The 26,403-nt window shown below is 39.8% G+C and overlaps 1 protein-coding gene across 3 annotated transcripts in view; it reads left to right on the top strand.

The window, feature by feature from the left end:
* Positions 1-26,403, top strand: part of LOC124554208 — a 148,399-nt gene that overhangs the window by 96,347 nt on the left and 25,649 nt on the right. The window contains exons 1-2 of one of the 3 annotated variants that reach the window (XM_047128277.1): positions 13,264-13,468; positions 23,920-24,071. The exons of 1 other annotated variant lie outside the window; for it this stretch is intronic. In XM_047128277.1, coding sequence (XP_046984233.1) covers positions 13,433-13,468; positions 23,920-24,071 — 188 coding nt within the window. In that variant the 5' untranslated portion in view covers positions 13,264-13,432. Of the gene's footprint in view, positions 1-13,263; positions 13,469-23,874; positions 24,072-26,403 lie in introns of those variants that run through there. One more of the 3 variants, XM_047128276.1, reaches the window with a different exon arrangement.

Raw genomic sequence — 26,403 nt, 5'->3', positions numbered from 1 at the left:
CATGGATGTGTGTGATGTACGTAGGTTAGTTAGGTTTAAGTAGTTCTAAGTTCTAGGGTACTGATGACCACAGATGTTAAGTCCCATAGCGCTCAGAGCCATTTGAACCATTTTTTGTTAGGATGTGTTCGTGTTTTCAGTGGAGGGAGCTTGTAGCCTTTGTTGTTTTGCGTGGCACTATCACAGCACAGCCCTACATTGATGTTTTATGCACCTTCTTGCTTCCCACTGTTGGAGAGCCATTTGGGGATAGCGATTGCATTTTTCAACACGATGGAGCACCTGTTCACAATTCACGGCCTGTGGCGGAGTGGTTACACGACAATAACATCCCTGTAATGGACTGACCTGCACAGAGTCCTGACCTGAATCCTGTGGAACACATTTGGGATGTTTTGGAATGCCGAGTTCGTGCCAGGCCTCACCAACCGGCGTCAATACCTCTCCTCAGTGCAGCACTCCGTGAAGAATGGGCTGCCATTCCCCAAGAAACCTCCCAGCACCTGATTGAACGTATGCTTGCGGGAGTGGAAGCTGCCATCAAGGCTAAGGGTGGGCCAACACCATATCGAATTCCAGCATTACCGATGGAGGGCGCCACTAACTTGTAAGTCATTTTCAGCCAGGTGTCCGGATACTTTTGATCGCATAGTGTATGTAAATACTGTAAAGTAAGAAGCAAGGGGGAATTGCCGCTGTATAATTAGCTGGTACCTCTTTTTGAAGCCCTTATCTAATACAAAATACTATCTGCTCACCATTTGGTCTGACTTCTCATGGTTTGGTGGTGTTTACTTGTATTTGAGACTCCAGATGAGAAATAGGCAGAGTAGATGCCATTTTTATTAATGACACAGGAGTTGGAAGTCGTTTCAGATCACAAAGGTTTAACTTGCATTTAAATTGCAGCTACACTTATGAGATACTTGGTCATAGACTTAACAAGAGACGTTGGACCAGCAACATATTAAACATGTTGGCGTTTGTCACACACTTTTAATTTTGTATGAAACACGTTAGAAAAGCTACATTAATAAACAGAAATTTGTCTAACCTCATGATATTGCGGAATTTTCGCACTTCTGGTGACACTGTCGTAACACGAGGTGCACCTGAAAAGTTCGCTGATACTCTCTGAAAATAAAGGAAACAAAAGTTGCTAGCAAAGTTCCTTTAGTGGCCTGCAGAGCAATCACCATTAAATACAAGAAACTTTTGACACTGGTTGTAAAACTATTCGAACCTATCATCAAGTGCTTCTTGTGGAATCTGTACGCACAGTGGTCTCACATTGTTGGATATTTACGAAGTTTGCGAATATTTGTGAATAAAGTACACACATCAAAAAATGTTTTGCATCACTGTAGTTTCGAGAGTTCGGGAACCTGTACACAAAATTGGAATAGGGATCAACATAAACATCATTTCCGCCCTTTTTATTGCTCATGCAAACCACAAATTGCATGTTGTATCACCAACATAGCGAGACCTTCAGAGGTGGTGGTCCAGATTGCTGTACACACTGGTACCTCTAATACGCCCTCTTGAATTGATGCATATCTGTATTCGTCGTGGCATACTGTCCACAAGTTCATCAAGGCAGTGGTGGTCCAGACTGACCAACTCCGCAATGGAGATTCGGCCTAGATCCCTCAGAGTAGTCGTCCATAAACAGCCCTTTTCAATCTATCCCAGGCATGTTTGATAGGGTTCATGTCTAGAGAACATGCTGGCCACTTTAATCGACCGATGGTGTTATCCTGAAGGAAGTCGTTCACAAGATGCCCACGATGGGGGCGCGAATTGTCGCCCACGAAGACAAATGCCTCGCCAGTATGCTACCAATATGCTTGCTCTATCGGTTGGACGATGGCATTCACGTATCGTACAGCTGTTACAGCACCTTCTCTGACTACCAGCGGCGTATGTCGGCAGCACATAATTCCACCCCGAAACAGCAGGGAACCTCTGCCTTGCTGCACTCGCTGGACAGTGTGTCTAAGGCATTCAGCCTGACAGGGATTCCTCCAAACACGTCTCCGACGATTGTCTGGTTGAAGGCATATGCGACATTCGTTGGTGAATAATGGTCCATTCAGCATGTTGTTGGGCCCATCTGTACCGCCCTGCATATTGTCGTGGTTGTAAAGATGGACTTTGCCACAGACGTCCATCGTGAAGTTACCCATCGTGCAGCCTATTGCGCACAGTTTGTCGTCACAGGACGTCCTGTCTACTCGAAAAGCATTATTCGACATGGTAGCATTGCGCCAGGGTTCGCCCGAGCCAAAATTCATAGATGGCAGTCATCCACTGCAGTAGTAGCCCTTGGGCGGGCTGAGCGAGATATGTCATCGACAGTTCCAGTCACTCTGTATCTCCTCCATGTCCAAACACAATCGGTTTAGTTCTCTCCGAGACACCTGGAAACTTTCCTTGTTGAGAGGCCTTCCTGGCCCAAAGTAACAATACGGATGCAATCAAACCGCGGTACTGACCGTCTAGGCGCGGTTGAACTACAGACAACACGAGCCATGTACCTCCTTCCTGGTGGAATGACTGGAACTGATCGGCTGTCCGACCCCCTCCATCTAATACGTGCTGCTCATGCGTGGTTGTTTACATCTTTCGGCTGGTTTAGTGACATCTCTGAACAGCCAAAGCGACTGTGTCTGTGGCACAATATTCAGTCATCATCTGTCTTCAGGAGTTCTGGGAACTGGGGTGATACAGAATTTTTTTTGATGTGTGTGTTTACTGTCTTAGCTTATTTTCAACTCTTCTGTTCTCATTGTTAAAGTTTGTCGCCAGTCATCCAGAAGCATCCGTCACTCTCCCTTGAGGCTGTTTGGGACTGTGCATGTTGGCTTGAATGCGGCTTATCCTCAACACCCTCCTTTCCGTCTCTGAAGCGTTTACACACACACACACACACACACACACACACACACACACACACACACACACATACCTCCGTTTGAGACTCGTACAGATTCCCGTATGGAGGACACAGTGATAGACATCCCTGGGCTTATGAAACAGCTGAATGGGTTGAAAATAAATAAATCACCAGGTCCTGATGGGATTCAAATTCGGTTTTTCAGAGAGTACTCTACTGCATTGGCTCCTTACTTAGCTTGCATTTATCGCGAATCTCTTGTCCCGAGCGACTGGAAAAAGCACAGGTGACGCCTGTGTATAAGAAGAGTAGAAGGACGGATCCTCAAAATTACAGACCAATATCCTTAACATCGGTTTGTTGCAGGATTCTCGAACATATTCTCAGTTCGCATATCCTGAATTCCCTTGAGAGAGAAGTTGCTGTCCATGCATCAGCACGGCTTTAGAAAGCATCGCTCCTGCGAAACGCAACTCGCCCTTCTTTCACATAATATCTTGCGAACCATGGATGAAGGGTATCAGATGGATGCCATATTTTTTGACTTCCGGAAAGCGTTTGACTCGGTGCCCCACTGCAGACTCCTAACTAAGGTATGAGCATATGGGATTGGTTCCCAAGTATGTCAGTGGCTCGAAGACTTCTTAAGTAATAGAACCCAGTACGTTGTCCTCGATGGTGAGTGTTCTTCGGAGGTGAGGGTATCATCTGGAGTGCCCCAGGGAAGTGTGGTAGGTCCATTGTTGTTTTGTATCTACATAAATTATCTTTTGGATAGGATGGATAGCAATGTGCGGCTGTTTGCTGATGATGCTGTGATGTACGGGACGGTGTCGTCGTTGAGTGACCGTAGGAGGATACGAGATGACTTGGACAGGATTTGTGATTGGTTTAAAGAATGGCAGCTAACTCTAAATAAAGCTGAATGTAAATTAATGCAGATGAATAGGAAACAGAATCCCATAATGTTTGAATACTCCATTAGTAGTGTAGCACTTGACACAGTCACGTTGATTAAATATTTGAGCGTAACATTGCAGAGTGATATGAAGTGGGACAAGCATGTAGTGGCAGTTGTGGGGAAGGCGGATAGTCGTCTTTGGTTCATTGGCAGAATTTGGGGAAGATGTGGTTTATCTGTAAAGGAGACCGCTTATAAAATACTAATACGACCTATTCTCGAGTACTGCTCGAGCGTTTGGGATCCCTCTCAGGTCGGATTGAGGGAGGACGTAGAAGCAATTCAGAGGCGGGCTGCTAGATTTGTTACTGGTAGATTTGATCATCACGCGAGTGTTACGGAAATGCTTCAGCAACTCCGGTGGGAGTCTCTGGAGGAAAGGAGGCGATCTTTTCGTGAATCGCTACTGAGGAAATTTAGAGAACCAGCATTTGAGGCTGACTGCAGTACAATTTATTGCCGTCAACTTATATTTCGCGGAAAGACCACAAAGATGAGAGAGATTAGGGCTCGTACAGAGGCATATAGGCAATAATTTTTCCCCTCGTTCTGTTTGGGAGTGGAACAGGGAGAGAAGATGGTAGTTGTGGTACGAGGTTCCCTCCGCCACGCACCGTATGGTAGACTGCGGAGTATGCATGTAGATGTAGATGTAGATATAGACGTACAGCCGTGGACAAAACGAGCGAGATCCCTCGCCTTTTCGTTACGCTGATCCGCACAGCTTTAAAGTCTGCTACACAGCATAACAGACAAGGCGACGAAGTGCTACCAACATAATATGCACAGGCGTGAGATTGAAAAACTATCTGAAATTTGTCAGACGGTTTTCAATCATGTGTAAGACTATATTAATACTGATTAGTGTGTTAACCACAACACCTAAATATAAGATATAAATGAAAGAATAAACGCTAATTAGCATGAACTGTACTAATAAAAATGAATATCAGCTTATCGAGATAACATAACTGTTTTAGTAAGACTAAGTACTCCAGATCGTTACGAATTAGCAAAATATTATGCGCATTCTTTCCCGAAATGATCTGTGTCAACGTTCAGACCAGTCATACTGGTTTACCGTTGCTGACCTACCATGAACGTGTGCAAATTTAGCAATGCGTGAAGATTCATAACGAAATTCAGTTAAAAATCATTCAGTTATTGACAGAAGCGGAAAAAGTAACATGTATGAAATTCTACAAGAGTTTCACATCGATATCCACAGGGCGCCAGTACAGAATTAAGGTAGCAATAAAACCTATTGGGGGCGGGAGAATTTTTTAAAATTCCTTTACTGATAGTCTATCTGCCTCCATCGAATAGAAAACAAACCAGACCTCCCTTGCAGTAGCAAACACCTTTCACTACGATAGGAGACAATCCAGGCAAACAGCCCTCTATTATTACCCCAGACATGAATAAGCCGGCAATTTCGCAATGAAAATGGCAAAATGATCTGCATTTTCTGTTGGATGAAGTTTTCTGGACTCAAAAACATGAATCGTCTACCTGTATGTCACCGCTTATGTGACAATCATTCGGGATGTTTATCGAAATAACAAAAAATTGTTATCAGCGAGTAAATTTAGTAAGATAATGCTGCACCACCCCAGGAAATAAACGGCGACGCAGCTGCCAAACGTATTCTAAAATGTTTCGAATTCTCCATTCTGCCACAGCCAGAAATCGTTTATTAGCCGACGTGTTCCTTAAGGTAGCTAGTAATGGGAATGCTCGCACATTTAAAACGCGGTTGCATTAATAGTGGGATCTGAATTACCACGTGTATAGGCAAACTGATTTTATTTGCATTCCTTTAAACGTGATTTGGATCCTAAGCGTAGCTACGATTAGTATGCTGATGTATCGAATGCAACTGAAACATTTCGAATAAAGAGTAGGGGAAATTATTATGCGGCCCTTATATTCAGTAACTGTGGTAACTATTTTCGTTGTTAGGATTTCGTCACGTAAATCGGTAAAAATCGTATCACTTTCTTGACCGTCTGTCTGTCTACCTAACCCTTAAAACACGTTTACCTCGAGTACGGGTCGACATAATAAGTGGAAATGTATCGCACTTTCTGCGGTATACGGGCCCTTGGTGGTGTAAAAAAGTGAGCTATGTCAACGCAATCTCAAGATACGGCCGTTTATGTAAAGAAAATTTACGCGAAAGGTCAAAAGATGGCTCTAAGAACTTTGCCAACAAACTGCTTAGGTCATCACTCCCCTAGATCTAGAACTACTTCAACCTACCTAACCTGACACTGAAAGAAGGCCCCCAGAGTAGACAACATTCCATTAGAACTAGTGACAGCCTTGGGAGAGCCAGTCCTGACTAAACTCTACCATCTGATGAGCAAGAAGTATCAAACAGGCGAAATACCCTCAGACTTCAAGAAGAATATTATAATCCCAATCCCAAAGAAAGCAGGTGTTGACAGATGTGAAAATTACCGAACTATCAGGTTAATAAGTCACAGCTGCAAAATACTAACACGAATTCTGTACAGACAAATGGAAAAACTGATAGAAGCCGACCTCGGGGAAGATCAGTTTGGATTCCGTAGAAATGTTGGAACACGTGAGGCAATACTGACCCTACGACTTATCTTCGAAGAAAGATTAAGGAAAGGCAAAAATTCTGAAGGTGGCAGGAGTAAAATACAGGGAAAGATAGGCTATTTACAATTTGTACAGAAACAAGATGGCAGTTATAAGAGTCGAGGGGTATGAAAGGGAAGCAGTGGTTGGGAAGGGAGTGACACAGGGTTGCAGCCTGTCCCCGATGCTATTCAATCTGTATATTGAGCAAGCAGTAAAGGAAACAAAAGAAAAGTTCGGAGTAGGTATTAAAATCCTTGGATAAGAAATAAAAACTTTGAGGTTCGCCGATGAAATTGTAATTCTGTCAGAGACAGCAAAGGACTTGGAAGAGCGGTTAAACGGAATGGATAGTGTCTTGAAAGGAGGATATATGATGAACATCAACAAAAGCAAAACGAGGATAATGGAATGTAGTCGAATTAAGTTGGGTGATGCTGAGGGAATTAGATTAGGAAATGAGGCACTTCGTAAAGGAGTTTTGCTATTTGGGGAGAAAAATAACTGATGATGGTCGAAGTAGGGAGGATATAAAGTGTAGACTGGCAATGTCAAGGAAAGCATTTCTGAAGAAGAAAAATTTGTTAACATCGAGTATAGATTTAAATGTCAGGAAGTCGTTTCTGAAAGTATTTGTATGGAGTGTAGCCATGTAGGGAAGTGAAACGTGGATGATAAATAGCTTATACAAGAAGAGAATAGAAGCTTTCGAAATGTGGTGTTACAGAAGAATGCTGAAGATTAGATGGGTAGATCACATAAGTAATGAGGAGATATTGAATACAATTGGGGAGGATTTTGTGGCACAACTTGACTAGAAGAAGGGATCGGTTGGTAGGACATGTTCTGAGACATCGAGGAATCACCAATTTAGTATTGGAGGGCAGCGTGGAGGGTAAAAATCGTAGAGGGAGACCAAGAGATGAATACACTAAGCAGATTCAGAAGGATGTAGGCTGCAGTAGGTACTGGGAAATGAAGCAGCTTGCACAGGATAGAGTAGCATGGAGAGCTGCATCAAACCAGTCTGAGGACTGAAGACAACAACAACAACAACAACAACCTAACAGATATCCATGCCCGGGGAAGGATTTGAACTGACGGCGCAAGGAGCAAGTCGGTCCGCGATATGACGCCGTTGAGTGCACGGCTAACCCGCGCCGGCAAGCTGTTAATATCATCTGGTGTTACTAAAAAGTTACTCACTTCTGGTGAATGATTTTCTCCGCAGTTCATTTAAAAAAGAATAACTAAAATATATTTGATGTTATGGAAGAGGTTGGACGCTTAATTCATTTCCCCTTGTCTTTATTCATGATGTTAGATTCGCAATCTGAGCATACATACTATCCATAACCACGCTTTAGATACAAGTCATAGTCATATATATGCAAATACAACACCTTGGCTTATACTTGAGGTATTTCGTTTCACACGAATGGTTGGCAGAGGATGCTGTTTCTCCAGTGCTAACTATCTCAGCAATCAGCTGACAAGGAGATGGCACGACCGTGGGGTCGGGGATTTGTCCGAAATTTTGTGTGGTGAAAGAGGACCCCTAACACCTCGCGTGGTTAAAATATTTGGACGCACTACCCGGAAAATCCCAGGGAAAATCGATCGAAAGTTTTTTAGGTGCCTTATGAACATAAAATGTTAGCCCACTGACCAGCCGCCGTGTGGCCTGGATGTTTAGGGCGCAGAGTTTTCCGCCAGAGGTCTCGGGTTCGATTCCTCCTCCAGCACTATTTTTTCTGTCCTGTTTCATTTTCTTTTGTTATTCCACCAATTATTCAGAAAGCTTCCCAAACCTACATTATCTTTAACAAATTAGTTACATTATTGAATAAAAAGTATTTTCTTTTTGTCCAACAACAGTGGGATTTCCATTTTTCATTGTAAAGTAGATGAGGAGCAACATTGGGTTTTTAATCAGAATAACAAAGTCGATTGGGAAACATTCAATTATTTTTATACATATAATAATTATAAACAAGAATCGCAGTGGTAATTATCGTAGAAACAAAGAAAGCAATAATTTTTGCAACATCTTGCGCAGCACATAATAGCGTATTTTTTACAATCACAGGGCGTTTGCAATAAATCTGTACAAAAACATGCCCCATTAACATTTACGAAAATGTTTTGAGTTTCTGATAATTTTGAGGCAAACCGGGCATATTTAATCATGTCTCGGGATATTGGTGACGATAATTGAGAGTGAATTATAGAATGAACTTTTATACAATCTTCCTGGGAATTAATTTCACGCTTCTCCTGTAACAATGCGCTGCAATTTTGCAAGCAACAGAAGAAAAAAAAGTACCGGAGCAGGAACGAACCCGAGACATCTGGCGTAAGGGTCCGAGCTCTAACCATGTAGGTTAGACAGCGGTTTGGCAATGGACTAATATTTTGTACTCATAAGCCATCTAAGAAACTTTGGATCGATTTTTCTCGGGATTTTCCGAGTAGTGCGTCCTACTATTTTAACCATGTGAGATGTTAGGGGTCGTGTTTCACCACACAATTTCGGACAAATACACCACGGTCGTGCCATCTCCTTGTGAGTGAACTTGCATATTATACTGGTAGCACTTCGTCGCCTTGTCTGTTATGCTGTGGAGCACACATTAAAGCTGTGCGGATCAGCATAACGAAAAGGCGAGGGGTCTCGCTCGTTTTGTCCACGACCGTACGTCTATATCTACATCTACATACACACTCCGCAATCCACCATACGGTGCATGGCGGAGGGTACATCGTACCACAACTACCATCTTCTCTCCCTGTTCCACTCCCAAACAGCACGAGGGAAAAATGACTGCCTATATGCCGCTGTACGAGCCCTAATCTCTCTTATCTTATGCTTGTGGTCTTTCGGCGAAATGTAAGTTGGCGGAAGTAAAATTGTACTGCAGTCAGCCTCAAATGCTGGTTCTCTAAATTTCCTCAGTAACGATTCACGAAAAGAACGCCTCCTTTCCTCTAGAGACTCCCACCGGAGTTGCTGAAGCATTTCCGTAACACTCGGGTGATGTTCAAACCTAGCAGTAACAAATCTAGCAGCCCGCCTCTGAATTGCTTCTATGTCCCCCCTCAATCCGACCTGATAGGGATCCCAAACGCTCGAGCAGTATTCGGGAATAGGTCGTATTAGTGTTTTATAAGCGGTCTCCTTTACAGATGAGCCACATCTTCCCAAAATTCTACCAATGAACCGAAGACGACTATCCGCCTTCCCCACAACTGCCATTACATGCTTGTCCCACTTCATATCACTAAATGATTTTTAACTGAATTTCGTTATGAATCTTCACGCATGGCAAAATTTGCACTCTTTCATGGTAGGTCAGCAACGGTAAACCAGTATGACTGGTCTGAACGGTGACATAGATCATTTCGGGAAAGAATGCGCATAATATTTTGCCAATTCGTAACTATCTGGGGTACTTAGTCTTACTAAGACAGTTATGTTATCTCGATAAGCTGAAATTCATTTTTATTAGTACAGTTCATGCTAATTCATCTACATCTACATCTACATCCATACTCCGCAAGCCACCCGGCGGTGTGTGGCAGAGGGTACCTTGAGTACCTCTACTGATTCTCCCTTCTATTCCAGTCTCGTATTGTTCGTGAAAAGAAGGATTGTCTGTATGCTTCTGTGTGGGCTCTAATATCTCTGATTTTATCCTCATGGTCTCTTCGCGAGATATACGTAGGAGGGAGCAATATGCTGCTTGACTCTTCGGTGAAGGTATGTTCTCGGAAATTTAACAAAAGCCCGTACAGAGCTACTGAGCGTCTCTCCTGCAGAGTCTTCCGCTGGAGTTTATCTATCATCTCCGTAACGCTTTCGCGATTACTAAATGATCCTGTAACGAAGAGCGCTGCTCACCGTTGGATCTTATCTATCTCTTCTATCATCTGGTACGGATCCCACACTGCTCAGCAGTATTCAAGCAGTGGGCGAACAAGCATACTGTAACCTACTTCCTTTGTTTTCGGATTGCATTTCCTCAGGATTCTTGTAATGAATCTCAGTCTGTCATATGCTTTACCGACGATCAACTTTATATGGTCATTCCATTTTATATCACTCCTAATGCGTACTCCCAGATAATTTATGGAATTAACTGCTTCCAGTTGCCGACCTGCTATTTTGTAGCTAAGTGATAAGGGATCTATCTTTCTATGCATTCGCAGCACATTACACTTGTCTACATTGAGATTCAGTTGCACCATGCGTCAATTCGCTGCAGATCCTCCTGCATTTCAGTACAATTTTCCATTGTTACAACATCTCGATAGACCACAGCATCATCTGCAAAAATCCTCAGTGAATTTCCTATGTCATCCACAAGGTCATTCATGTATATTGTGAATAGCAACGGTCCTACGACACTCCCCTGCAGCACACCTGAAATCACTCTTACTTCGGAAGACTTCTCTCCATTGAGAATGACATGCTGCCGTCTGTTATCTAGGAACTCTTTAATCCCATCACACAGTTGGTCTGATAGTCCATATGCTCTTATTTTGTTCATTAAACGACTGTGGGGGAACTGTATCGAACGCCTTGCGAAAGTCAAGAAACACGGCATCTACCTGGGAACCCGTGTCTATGGCCCTCTGACTCTCGTGGACTAATGGCGCGAGCTGGGTTTCACACGATCGTCTTTTTCGAAACCCATGCTGATTCCTACACAGTAGATTTCTAGTCTCCAGAAAGTCATTATACTCGAACATAATACGTGTTCCAAAATTCTACAACTGATCGACGTTAGAGATATAGGTCTATAGTTCTGCACATCTGTTTGACGTCCCTTCTTGAAAACGGGGATGACCTGTGCCCTTTTCCAATCCTTTGGAACGCTACGCTCTTCTAGAGATCTACCTAGCGTTTATTCTTTCATTTCTATCTTATATTTAGGTGTTGTGGTTAACACACTAATCAGTATTAATATAGAATGAGATTTGCACTCTGCAGCGGAGTGTGCGCTGATATGAAACTTCCTGGCAGATTTAAACTGTGTGCCCGACCGAGACTCAAACTCGGGATCTTTGCCTTTTGCGGGCAAGTGCTCTACCATCTGAGCTACCGAAGCACGACTCACACCCGGTACTCACAGCTTTACTTCTGCCAAGTTTGGAAGGTAGGAGACGATATACTGGCAGAAGTAAAGCTGTGAGTACCGGGCGTGAGTTGTGCTCCGGTAGCTCAGACGGTAGAGCATTTGTCCGCGAAAGGCAAAGGTCCCGAGTTCGAGTCTCGGTCAGGCACATAGTTTTAATCTGCCACTAAGTTTCAGTATTAATATAGTCTTACACATGATTGAAAACAGTCTGACAAATTTCGGATGGTTTTTCAATTTCACGCCTGTGCATAGTATTTTGGTAGCACTTCGTCGCCTTGCCTGATACGCTGTGTAGCAGACTTTAAAGCTGTGCGAATCAGCATAACGAAAAGGCGAGGGGTCTCGCTTGTTTTGTCCACGACTGTACATTTTACCCCCTGCTTCGATACTGCAGACCTGCATTGGTATTCGATGAATTTCTGTCGCTTCTTTCCCTAATTTGAAGCAGAACTTCATGTTAATGCGTGGCTCCATTTTGTGCTTTTGACCGCGAATGCCTTTGTGGGGTGTGACGTGCGTATGAGCACGAGCATATTGACAGCCGTGGCCGGTGCTCGGCTTTTGCAGTACCTGGAGATGCGCTTCGGCGTGGCGGCCCAGCTGTGCGCCAGCATTGCCTTCTCGCTGCAGATGGTGCTCTACATGGGCATAGTGCTGTACGCGCCCGCGCTCGCCATCCGCGCCACCACAGGACTTGTAGTGTTTCCTTTTCCTTCGGGGTTCTGCCGTGAAAATATAAAATAGAAAATCTGTTTGGGTTTTGAATTTTGGTGGTTTCAGTTACGGATAAGGCGGACTTCGTATTATTGATTGAGATCGTGCTGTAATTTGACCGTGCATGCCAGACCGGGTCGGCAACACTACAAAAAGCGACTGTACGGAAATAGCATCAGAAACTAATTGAAATTTACCTTATAATCTTGTTAGATATGCAGTATTAATTGCAATATAGTCTTCATGGCTGTCCTCCTAATTTCTCTTGTAGGACGACCTGTCTTTCACTTTTCTCCGTCTGTTGAAAACTTCTTCAAGTTGTCACTGTCATGATCAATTTACAAATTTATCGATAACCACCTCAAATCACTATTGAAACAACCTCGCTTTGTAATATAATTTTAATTTCCACCCAATAGCACATTCAACACATCGCCGAAAAATACACGTCTTTCGTATGAAGACAAGAGAGAGAGTGTCATCAATTAGTTGTTAAAAACAAAAACCTACGCAAAAAGTAAAAAGACGAACAAAATTATTTATAAAAATCGGTCGCTGGCGCAGCGCTCTTCTGCGTGCGCGATCTTAAATTATACCTTTGTATTGGCGGAGGCGCGGTAGTCAAAGTACCATTACAATGCCTCCTCTACTGACACGCTCCGCAAGCGAGCGTGGCAGTATAGAAAATTTACATAGATACATATATATATATATGAGAAAATAAGAAATTTACATATTACAAAAAATATTTCTGAGCACAATGCTCTTTGCATATCAGTCTTTATATACAGTCTTTTTGGTGTGTATCTTCTTTAGGAGTCGTAACATTAATGTCTTTGAATTGCAGCGTATTATCATTGCTTAGCACAGCGTTTGAATTCAGTTCACATGATTCGTGTTTACAATGGAATTAATTCGAACAATAAATGTTTCTTTAATATTGCTCCAATCTCTTTAAACGTAGTATCGGATTCTGAGTGTGTGTGTAGTGCCTGGATCAATTGCGTGTGACTTGAAGAAAATCCAAAGTTTGTGCAATGTGTCAACACGAATTTGTGATCTCCAGCAGTCGAATTTTGGTGGCGTCTACCGGGGTATAAATGGTCAATGAGGGCACAGGAAACACCTCACTGCCTACGACAGGTAATGCGCTTGTCTTTTACACCAACCTGAAGACCTGCCGGCTTCCACTACAACATACACTTCAAGACATATTGGTACTACGTAAATATTTCTTGACCAGTGTTCCATCACGTTAGTTTCTTCTTTGCATTTTCAGTTCTATTTACATGAATCATGTGCTACATGCACAAGTCCTTTACAGTTCATTAACATCTCCTTAAAATACATTTCTTGATATAGTAAGTGGGTCTAGTGCAGCAGGGGATACAACCCGTCGGCTTTGAACAATGACGTCATTCCTTAGTCATAGATCTTAATGTCTTCACTTCGAGGCATAGATAATAAAGCAGTTCTGTGTTCTAATAAGCTTTTGCTGTGATGTTTCAATTTCGTTTTTTTACTGATTGCTTAATAAAGTAGGATCAGTTTATTCTATCTCGTGAGATTTTTTTTTTAAGGCTACTGAAGGCAGCTACAACACTAGAAGAATCGCTTCTCGGCTTTTGACAAGATATTGCTTAATAAAGTAGGATCAGTTTATTCTATCTCGTGAGATTTTTTTTTTAAAAATCCAAAAAAAAAATTGCTTAATAAAGTAGGATCAGTTTATTCTATCTCGTGAGATTTTTTTTTTTTAAATCCAAAAAAAAAAAAAATTGCTCAATAAAGTAGGATCAGTTTATTCTATCTCGTGAAATTTTTTTTTAAAAAGCCAAAAAACATTTATTAACTACTGAAGGGAGCTACAACACTAAGAAGAATCGCTTCTCGGTTTTTGACAAAATATTGCTTAATAAAGTAGGATCAGTTTATTCTATCTCGTGAGCTTTTTTTTTTAAAAAAGCCAAAAAAACTCTATTGCTTAATAAAGTAGGATCAGTTTATTCTATCTCGTGAGATTTTTTTTTTAAAAAGCCAAAAAACACTTATTAGGTACTGAAGGGAGCTGCTTAATAAAGTAGGATCAGTTTATTCTATCTCGTAAGATTTTTTTTTTTAAGTCAAAAAACACTTATAACGTACTGAAGGGAGCTAGACCATAAAGAACAATCGCTTCTCGGCTTTTGACAAGATATTGCTTAATAAAGTAGGATCAGTTTATTCTATCTCGTGAGATTTTTTTTTTTTAAAAAGTCAAAAAACACTTATGCTTTTGACAAAATCAATGTTTATCTCTCCCTTCAGTAGTTAATAAATGTTTTTTGGCTTTTTAAAAAAAAATTTCACGAGATAGAATAAACTGATCCTACTTTATTGAGCAATTTTTTTTTTTTTGGATTTTAAAAAAAAAATCTCACGAGATAGAATAAACTGATCCTACTTTATTAAGCAATTTTTTTTTTGGATTTTTAAAAAAAAAATCTCACGAGATAGAATAAACTGATCCTACTTTATTAAGCAATATCTTGTCAAAAGCCGAGAAGCGATTCTTCTAGTGTTGTAGCTGCCTTCAGTAGCTTTAAAAAAAAAATCTCACGAGATAGAATAAACTGATCCTACTTTATTAAGCAATCAGTAAAAAAACGAAATTGAAACATCACAGCAAAAGCTTATTAGAACACAGAACTGCTTTATTATCTATGCCTCGAAGTGAAGACATTAAGATCTATGACTAAGGAATGACGTCATTGTTCAAAGCCGACGGGTTGTATCCCCTGCTGCACTAGACCCTAGTAAGTACATAAATATACAAATATTTAAATTAATCATTACATGAGATAGTTACATTGTTGTCATATAGTACATATACAGAATTAAATAATAAATATAGTAAATTTTTACGTTACATTCAATATCATTGTGCTGACTTGTGAATTACATTACATTCAGATTGAAATATACATTTTATTTATTTTATTTGTTAGCTCATTCTTTTTCCTTTCATTCCTTTTTTTTGCGTTACACTAGCAACATTTGAAGATAATTGTGGCAACTCGCTAGAATATTCAACTTAAAATTCATCTTGCCTCCTGGAATAAAATTTACACATGTTTCAAGCTTCAAGACAGCCCTCTGTAGGAGGATAGGTTCATGGGATGGTTGCTAACTACTTCATAAATACTAGTAAAGTCATCTCCTACAGTGGCCTACACAAAATAAAATATGATAAATAAAGTACATGTTAACTTATTAGGCTATAGTGTAAAAGTTCCTGTACATAATACCGTATCTAAGTGTGGTGTCCCCACTATTGCTGTTTCTAAGAGTGGTACCCCTCTATTAGGCTACCGTTTCTAAGAGCGGTGCCCCTCTAAATATCTTAGGATCCTAAAAGTATGTACATCCGTATGGTAAGTGTATGTCAATCATGTTCTTACAATTTTTGTGTACTTCATCTCCTTCCTTTCATGAGTATCAAGCAATATAAATAAATGTTTTACTTAGTAAATAAATAAATCTTCTTGGATAATTGGTGCTACGTTCCATGCTGTATATCCATTCTGTATTTACCTTGTGGTACCTGTAAAATTCTATTCATAAATAAATATGTGTGTATGTCTCTCCATACTGTCAGATAATCATGAATTATATAATGTCAAATATTTCATCAACATGTATAAATTTTTCTAATGGAGGGATGAGAGTATGAGCCGCAACAGAGGACTGATGTTTTGTTTTCTCCTTATTCTCCTTTCTGTTTAATGGTGCATTAGTTCAGTACAGTAGATGAGCTTTAATTATGTCATTAGATGACTGCTAAATATGTTCTCTTAAATAATTCTTCCAATCTGAAGTGTCAAGCCTACATAACTCCAATAATTTCACTACAAGTTCCCATTAGTTTAGTGTTTAAGTGTTACAGATTTAAGTCTTCTGGTATATTTCCAACAGTGGCCGCTGTAAACAATTCTTTCCACATAAATCTATACTTTCACCTTTAGTTATAAGAATATATAAGACATCACATAAGTTCTTATCTCAGGCATACCAATCTTTCAATAAATAATATTCTTTCCACTACTTTCATTCTGTATTCCATGAGTACATGTGATATAGCGTTCAAATCTCTTTTCTCTCCTCTCAACATATTCTCAATTACTCATAACATTCTCACCTATCCATTATTCATTCTTCACGAAATAACATACGTATTCCTCATATATATATATATATATATATATATATATATATATATATATATATATATATATATATATATATATATATAATAGAAGGAAACATTCCACGAAGGAAAATATACCTAAAAACAAAGATGATGTGACTTACCAAATGAAAGTGCTGGCAGGTCGACAGACACACAAACGAACACAAACATACACACAAAATTCAAGCTTTCACAACAAACTGTTGCCTTATCAGGAAAGAGGGAAAGACGAAAGGATGTGGGTTTTAAGGGAGAGGGTAAGGAGTCATTCCAGTCCCGGGAGCGGAAAGACTTACCTTAGGGGCAAAAAGGGACGGGTATACACTCGCACACACACACACACACACACACACACACACACACACATATACAGACACAAGCAGACATAAATAAAATATGCTGCATTATCCGTGATCATAACTTCAGGTTTTCCTATTCTTACAAAATAATCTGTTAATAGACGTCTGGTAATAGCAGTGGTAGAACTGAACGTAAAGCATATAATTTTAAATACTTTGTGGAAACATCTAACACAGCAGGGATGTATTTCATTCCTCCACGTGCTTGTGGATAGGGTCCTGCAATATCTAAAGAAATTAGCTGTAATGGCCTCTTAGGTATGATTGGGTGCAATTCATTCATGCTTGTGCGATTAGAATATTTGGCTTTCTGACATATTATGCATTTCCTAATATTACACAATACTCTTCACCTTAAGTTTGGAAAATAGCAGTATTGTATAATCTTATCTGTACATTTGGTTACACCATAGTGTCCCCAAGTTCTGTGTGTAAATAAAATAAAATCGTCGACATGAGCTTCAGGTAAGCAAACACACCAATGCTGTGATTCAGGGTTTCGTCGGTGAAATAATACTTCTTTGTGTAATGTGTAATATTTTTCAAGATGTGGGTGTGTTCCTGCACGTAATTTATTCTTTATCTGGATCCACCTGGGATCATTGTCCTGCAATATGGCTAAGTTCCTGCATTTGTAGTAAGGTGCAAATGTACTGTCATACATGAGTAAAATTTTGAAATCTGATGTTTGTTCTGTCATATCTGAAAATTCTTGTAGGCCTTGTGGCAAACGAGATAGAGCATTGGCTATAATGTTGGATTCTCCTTGATGATCAGTATAAAGCTTAGTACGTTTTCCCCATAGAAAGTAGCGAAACTTTCAAAATGCCCATACTATGGCAAGTGTTTCGCGCTCGGTCACTGAATATGACTTTTCGCATTCAGTGAGCGTACGGCTAGCAAAACTTGTAGGTTTGATGACTGTTTGTTCAATTTTTACATGAATTTGGAATAAAAATGCTCTGAGCCCATAGGAACTTGCATCTGTTACTAGGCAAAAGTCTGACCTCAGGTCAGGATGACATAACAACGGTGCATTAACTAAAGCATTCTTAATCGCTTCAAAATCTGTCTGACAGAACTCTGTCCATTTCCAAATATTATTTCTTTTGAGTAAAGATAGATGTGGACTGTTAAGAAGGTGGTAGGGTACAAATTTCCTAAAGAATGAAGATAGACCAAGAAAGGCTTTGAGTTGTTTACGATTCTGTGGGGATGGAAAATTCTTTATTGCATCAATTTTTCTTGAGTCTGGATAAATTCCTTCCGTTGATATGATGTGACCAAGGAATTTGATTTCTCTCCTCCCTAATTTCGTCTTTGATATATTGATAGTGACAACTGCGTCAGAAAATTTAGTCAGAAGTTGCTTCAAAAGATTAACATGTTCTTCCCAAGTAGTGGTGGCAATGACAATGTTGTCAACATAAACTGTGATTTGCGATAACAATTGTGGTCCAAGAACAGCATCTAAGGCTTCAATAAATACTCCAGCACTCACTTGTAGACCAAAGGGTAGAACACAAAATTGGTAACTACGTCCCTCACATAGAAATGCAGTGTATTTACGACTGTTTTTATGGAGGTTCACCTGCCAAAACGATGAGCGGAGGTCGATATTGGTTAAATACTGTACATTATGAAATTTTAAAAGTTGTTCTTCCAGATTTATAGGTCGTGTGTTGATTGGGATTATAACTTTGTTAATATCTTGTGCGTCCAGCTCTAACCTTACACTACCATCCTCTTTATTAACTGCTAGGATCGGACTGCAATATGGTGAAATTGACATTACAATGATACCCCAAGCTTGCATTTTTTCAATCTCTTTCAAAACTGTGGGTTTCTTTGACCAAGGAATATTATAATATGTTCTACAGTATGTTTTGTGTGGTTTAACATCCATCTCATAAGTATAGGTTTCTCCACAAATACCTCAGCAAATTGCTGCAAAACTTCAAGTAATTAAAGTTGTTGTTCCTTTGTCAGATATTCAGATTCTGTGCATTTTTCATATAAATCATTAGGTTTAATTCCCTGAGCTACAGCTTCATTAAAAGTTAAATCACATATGTTTGTTGCTGGTGGATACACCAAATGTAACTGTTCAAACTTACTCTGTTTACTGTTTAAGTTTTTACCCTGTGTTAACTCTATTGTCAGTTGTTGTTGGTTTACGGTTAAATGACATTTCCCTTTTCCTAAATCTGTGATTGCTTGATATTCATTCAAAAAGTCAATTCCTAATATGCAATGCATAACTAATTTGTCTACTACCAGAAAACTGTAATTGAGTGGTATATTTGAAAATGTGAAGTTAATTAGCGCTTGAAATTTCACATTCTTTGATTTGTTCCCGGTGGCACTTATAATGTGACAATTCTGTACTGGCAATGTTTGTATGTTCATTATTTGTTTGAGTTCATTATATAAGGACATTGAAATGACACTTGCTGCTGCTCCTGTATCTGACATTACTTCCACTTCATCACTACCAATCATAACTCGTGTTATAGCCTGAATAATCTTCTTTGTTTTACTGGTACTATTAAAATCTACATCCTGATATAATTCTTTTTCTATTTGTTACTGTCATCATATCGGAGAAAACAAATCGTCGGTTCCGTTGCGCTCTGCTCCCTATCGACCGTAACTCAAGCGCTTAGCTCGGTCGTCGTTCGTTTTCCGGTAAATTCGGTTGTTGCTGCGGGTTAGGTTCATTGCCCAACTCAATAATATTTACATTTCTGTCGCGCGTCACCCAAGTATCAGCTGTTTGGTTGTTGAAATTAACTCGCGTCGCATTGGGAGTTCCGTTAGGTAGGAATTGAGGGTTGCTGTATTGCATGTGTCGTGCCGGTGGTCCATTGTGATTTCCCCATACATTATTTCGTCTTTGACTGTAACTGGAATTGTCATTACTGTTATTCCTGCAATACATGTTTGGATGTCGTTTCTCTGAAAATATCCTGGATGGTACCTGTTATCCTCTCTTCTTTGATCTCTATGATTTCGGTTCCTTCCTCTGTTGTTGTTATTTTGAATATAACTGTTATTGTTCTGATTGTAATTACTGTTCGGATAACCATTATAGTAATAATTACTGTTTCCTTGCCACTGCTGCGAGTTGTTTCTCCTAATATTGAATGGATTTGTCCCAGTGTAGTGCGAATTGTTTCTTTGGGTGTTTTGTTGTGGTGTCTGAGGCAGATTTCAATAGCCTCTGTCATTTCTGTTGTGCGTACGCGAATTGCTTGGATGGATCGGATACTATTGATTGAAATTCCTGATCTCATCTCTGTAAACATCATCTATCTCATCAACATAACTGAAAAAATTCTTTATGTTGTCCTCGGACACTCCTATTAATTTATCACGGTAAGGAAATGGTAAGTGGCTTTTAAGTGTTCTAATTACGTCTGGTAAATCTGCTGGTTTTGTCCAATATAATGTTTTGTCTAGGTAGCGTTCAAAGTATTGACGTAAAGTCTCTTTCTTCCGGTTGTAAATTTCTGGATTGTATACTTCTCGTTTTAAACTTTGCTGTTCTGTTATCGACCAGAATTCCTCAAGAAATGCTTGTTCAAACTGTTCAAATGTTAAACATCGTCTTTTCATTGCTGCTCCCCACTTAGCTGCTCTTCCACGTAACAAATTTGTAACATATCGAATTTTATCGGCTTCTAACCAATGTCTCAGGAAAATACCATCAAAAGAGTGGATGAAAACAGTCGGATGCACTTTGTCTTTCTCATCACATGAAAATGTCTGAAAGTATCCATGTCGTACTAATGTTTCATCAGCTACTCCCGATGGTATTATGGGTGCTGCATTTTGTGTCAAACTGTGCATAGTATGTGGTGATGTCTGATAGCAATTTTGATCTTGTGGTAGCATTGAAAATGGTTCATTGGGATTTGTATCACTCATTGGTAATTCTATTTTCGGCTGTATGCTGGGTCTAGCATTATTCGGATTCTCATTTGTGTTTTGGTTGCCTGTTATGCGTTTTGGTATCACTGACAATCTCGGTATTACATTTTCTTTAAGTTTACGTACCTCTTTCTGAATATTATCTGTTTCTCCCTTTACTTGTTCCTTTGTCTTATCTAAAATGATCTGTGTCATTGTCTCAAACTTCTCATCTAAATAATCATCACATAATTTGCATTCATGTACAAGTTTCTCTGCTAGAGTTGTGTCATTCTTTAAAGATGCTACATCTGCTCTGTCTTCAAGTTTTTCTAACTTTTCCTGTAAGGATTTCTGCTCCAATGTTACATCATTTAATCTGTCTGAAAGGTCTGTTATCGTCAGGTCTAAGTGTTCTTGGTTTGTTTTTACGGAATTGTGTGACTGTCGTAATTCGTCAACTTGGGTACTGGTTTTCTGTTGTTCAAAAACTACTGTTAACAATTTCTCATTACATCGTTGTAAGTCAGTTTTTGTCTCGTCACTGAATTCCACAAATACCTTTTCTTGTCTCGTAACCTTGTCTGGTAAGTCAGTAAATTTCCTTTCAAGACTACTGGTGGTTTCTGTCAAGTCGACAATTTGTCTAGATTGTTTTTCAAAATTTTGTTTTATGTCCCGTGTCAGTTCATCGAATTTAGTGTCAAATTTCCCAATGTCACGTTTTAAATTGTCATTTTTCTCGTCTAAAGTGTCAAATCTTTTGTCAAATTTTCTGTTTTGGTCACCAAGCCTCGGTCTCACTCTGCAATTTCTGTCCCCCACACTTCCTGTCCGTTACCAAACTGATGATTCTTTGATGCCTCCAGATGTGTACCACTCATCTGATCTCCTTTTTTTGTTTAGGTGTGCCACAATTATTTTCTCTCCAATTTGATTTGGTACCTCTTCCGTAATTATCCGAACTACCCACATATCTCTTGGCATTCTTCTGTAGCATCCATTTTGAAAACGTTCTATTTTCTTTTTGTCTGTAGTGTTTATTGTTTTTGTCTTACTTTCATATAATGATACATTCCAAACAGATTCTTCCAGAAAAGACTTACTTAAATATGTGTTAGAAATTAAGGTATTTCTCTTTTTCAGAAAAGTTTCCCTTTCCCTCCTTCATCCTCTCTGCCCTCATTGTCACAATCAGTGGCTCCTTTTCATTTTGGTGTCCAGGTGAGCTACCCCTCCTTCTAACATTCCCCAATCTATCCATCTCTGTTCCCTGAGAAAGAAACTAATAGTGCCACAGTGCCAACTGCAATGATTAGCCCTTTTGCTTTAGATCTGTCTATAAAATAATTGTCAATTAGGATGGGCAGTACTCTGATAGATCCTTAAGTGTGAATAAATGAAAGATAAAACGTATTATAAAAGGAGGGAACCTGATAGCACTCAGTTAAAAAATGGGTGATAGCTTCTGTAGGCTTTCGTATCACCTGTCTCAAGATAATACTAAGAATGATTATAAAATGAAATCTCGAAACCAGTTGTAGCAAAAGTTCTGAAAAACCAGGACTTGGGAGGGTCCTGAGAATATGCAATACATGTGTGAAGGGAAGAAAGTAAGGAAGGAAAAATTAGTATTTAATCCAGTCGACATTGAGATCAATAGAGACGGAGCAGAAGCTCAGGATGTTCAAGGATTTGGAAAAAAAATTGGCCATGCCCTTCCAAAGGCATCATCCTGGAGTTTGGCTGGATTGATTTTGAGAAATCATGGAAAACCTAAACGTGGATGACCAGACACAGATTTGAACTATGGCCCTCCCAGGTAGGAGTCCAGCATGCTAACCAGTGCACCAGCTCGCTTGGTATCTGTAAAGGAATTGACACATGAGACACCAGTTTCAGCAATGCAAGACTGCTGTTCCAGTGTTAAGGTCAATGTACTGACCTGATGGCAGCCACCCATGAAACTGAGACAGACATTGCGAGAATTATAACAGCTCAGTATAGGTCATATAACAGTTTTAGCTTACTGAACTTGTGCATAAACATCTGCAGCTTCTGCTGCTTGATAGTTGGATGTGGTACACTGTTATTAAATGATATCCCAACACTGTGGAATAATGTGTTCGTTTCTCTTCACATTTATTAACACACAGTTCAATTGATGGTCAGCTTTGTGAACTATAGAATGCCCATATCTTTGCCGACATCATTAAGTGGCAGCAATCAGTAAAAAGTCCACCAACACAAATGACACTGTTTTGCACTGTTCCATTGTTGTTTCACAGTTGTGAGGCTATACCAATTCCTTCGTTTTTGTTTCAGCTAGATTGGTGATTGACATATGTCCAAGTGATTAGCAGTAAAATAAAATAAACAGTGAGTTAGGTAACAAAAAAAATTCATGGGCCATGCACGAAAGTGACACAGATGGTGAGCTAGCAGCAAAACCCCCCTAATGAAGCTGTCCCGTATGAGTTAATTAGTAATCAAATAATTGGTTGGTTGGGGTCCGATGCAGCTGTATACCGTGGGTCATTACCAAGAAGTAACACCTATCCGTGGCAACGAAGCGACGTAATGAAAGTTTATTTCATTATTGTTTAGTTAAGCAATGCTTTAGCAAGGGTATGTAAGTTTATTTTATGGTTATGTAATCAAACTAAGATTGAACAACGAATTTGCTCACACGTCTTAACCTCGGTATCATAAAGACCACTGCTGTTTACAAGTGTACAAAGTATACCGTGTGCCGGCTTGTGTTACGAAAAACGGTGAACCCACTGGATGGTTAAGTTCGTTTCCTGTTGCTTCACTTTTAAGGGTAGTAATCGGTGACATTTTTCCTCGTTACTTTTCTTAACAATCAACACGAATTTCCCAAATACTTTGGTATCAGAAATGGCAGTATTAGTCTTGCCCAGATTGCATAAATATTGACAGATGCCCACGAGGCTTTCTCATCCTTCAGTTCTTTCTCCTCACCGTCAACTGAAAGAGTGACGTGAACTTTTCTCAGATCCCTGCAGACTCTTTTGACTATTTTTCAGCCCCTCTTCCCACTGAACGCCTACTGCTACGTGACGGTGTTGCAGAGAGCCATAATAGGCCTGGCCACGGGGCTCGCCTTCTCCATGTGGGTCGGCTTCGGCGTCCCCCGGCCAGACGCAGTAAGGCTGCCCACCAGGAGGGACGGCTGCGACTTCAACATTACGGCCACACCGCCGCCACCCACCCAGGACTCCAGGTCGGCCGCAGCATCTCCTCTCACATTTCCGCAGCGTCATAAATTAACACTGTACTTTTTGGGTGCTTAGCTGAGTTGTCCGTTCCATTATTCCACACGATACTTCAACGACTGACCCAGTCATCTTCTTCAGTTGACGTGAGATGTATTATTAAGTGTACCTGCTGCCTGGACTCTCAAAAAATTCAATTTTTTTCCTTTTTTTCACACATTATATCACCTTTGCTATCACTTGCATGACAGTAAAATATTTAGTTTATAAGCTTGAAGGCACACATTCTTTTGATCCCTTTGGGGGAAGGTTTGGGTCATAAGTTGTTAGTTCCACACCTCACGGGTTCCATGCTACAGAGGAAAAACTTTGCTTATTGATATGTAATTTTTAATGTCACGTAGAACCTGTTTTGGGGTCTAGATTCTTCTTCATAAATGTCATTTCTTAGTAACAGTATTGTGAAAAGGATAGTTGCTACTTACCATATAGCAGAGATACTGAGTTGCAGACAGGCACCAGAAAATGAGTTTTTGGCCAACAAGCCCTCATTGGTTGCGCGCGCCCACACACACACACACACACACACACACACACACACACACACACACGCACGCACGTACGCAAATGGGGCTCATGCATACATGACAGCAGTCCCTGTCTTATGAGGCCACAAACCAAGTCAGGTCTCAGTAGCCAGAGACTGCAATTATCTTTTTCATAATGTTATTACATTCCACCCTAGATTTTCCTCTTTTTTTTTTTTTTTTTTTTAAGAAAGTCATACGAGGGCTATTCGGAAAGTAAGGTCCAATCAGTTGCAGAAAAGGAAACCACGGTGGAAGCCTGATGAAGTTTTGCACAGATGTGTAGGACAGTGTCTCTAGTACACCTGTCGATCGCGTCACATCCCTCTTTACAGTTCTGAGTGCACAGTGAGCAAGTAAAGATGCCCCAATTTGGAAGGGAGGGGGGGTGCACAGAGATTCCCAAAGATTCCACCTAATGACTTACTTTGTACTAATTGGTCTATTTTGTTGAGTAATGGATGGAAATTCCCATATTATAGTTCCTTACATGGGTGCTGAAAGACATGTTTCCATGTTCTCATAGAATATGACTTTGTTTTTGACTTGGAGATATCTTTTTGTAAAGAATGATGTTAAAATTTGTATCACACCACTATTTATAGCCGAGTTTGACTCCTAGCTCCTGCTGCACTGCTTCACATGTTTGTTTTACAGAGATGACACGATTTTGCCTGAAATACACATTCTCTTGGTGTTCCAGATATTTTGCTAGCCGGTATGTAGTGGGTGTTCTAAAGCCACCGTGTCCTGCTGTATGATTAAAATATGTTTGAATAACTGTTGCAATAAAAAGTCACACGTCTGTCTGTGGACACGATATGTAGAGTTGACTAAAAGAAATTGCAGGGCTCAGGTGCTAGAAATATTTCATTAACATAGCGAACAATAAATAGTTAAGAATAACACTCATCTTAAGTACATTGTTGTACTTGTTGTTCTTGCTTGCTGTCTGGAAAAAAAAGTGGGGTATGATTTTACCAAAAGGGTGTTTGGATCTTGAAAACGTTTCAGAACAATATATCCTTCTCCTTCTTGGTCTCAGGATACTAGCACAATTCATTCATCCAGTAAAATAGTCAACAATGCATTTCTGTCATGTTCTCAGAATTATCTAATCAGGTGTAAAAAAAAAAAAAAAAAAAATCAGTTTTTCAGATTTGTTCACCCGTGAACAATGTGTTTCACATGGGTGCAATGGAGAGAAGTTGCAGTTTCACATGTCTGATCATCGACACAGTTACAAAACGGGTTCCTTTCTCCACAGCTCACTGCCAACTACCTCCAGCTAGAGAAACATAAACCAAAGATACAAGATGGATTGTAGAGTATCACTCATATCGGTATTTGTTCACAAATGGAATGTGTATAATACTTTAATCAAATAGTAATTGAAGTTTTTTTAAGCTTGAATAATCAATTAGTGTTAGATGCAATAAATTTAAAATGGGGTTTTAACAGTTTTAAATATTGTTAAGACCAAAATTCTCTGCTGATAATTGATAAGTGGGAACATAATTTTTCACATATGGTCATCAATATTTCATCCTGGAAACTCAAAATACAAAGGCATAGGCGTTCAGAAATAAAGGAAAATAATTGAATGTGATGTAGGAAAAAACATGGGTCCCAAAACATCAAAATAAATCAATACATTCAAACTAAGGAAATACACTTTGCTAGTGTTACAAAATATTATAATAACAAAAAGTATATTACGTTATACATTAGTTGCAGCTGTATCACTATCCAC

The sequence above is a fragment of the Schistocerca americana genome, chromosome 11 (genome assembly GCF_021461395.2).
Source record: "Schistocerca americana isolate TAMUIC-IGC-003095 chromosome 11, iqSchAmer2.1, whole genome shotgun sequence".
Lineage (NCBI taxonomy): Eukaryota > Metazoa > Arthropoda > Insecta > Orthoptera > Acrididae > Schistocerca > Schistocerca americana.
Note: the sequence above shows the minus strand (reverse complement) of the source record. Positions and strands in the feature narration are given on the sequence as shown.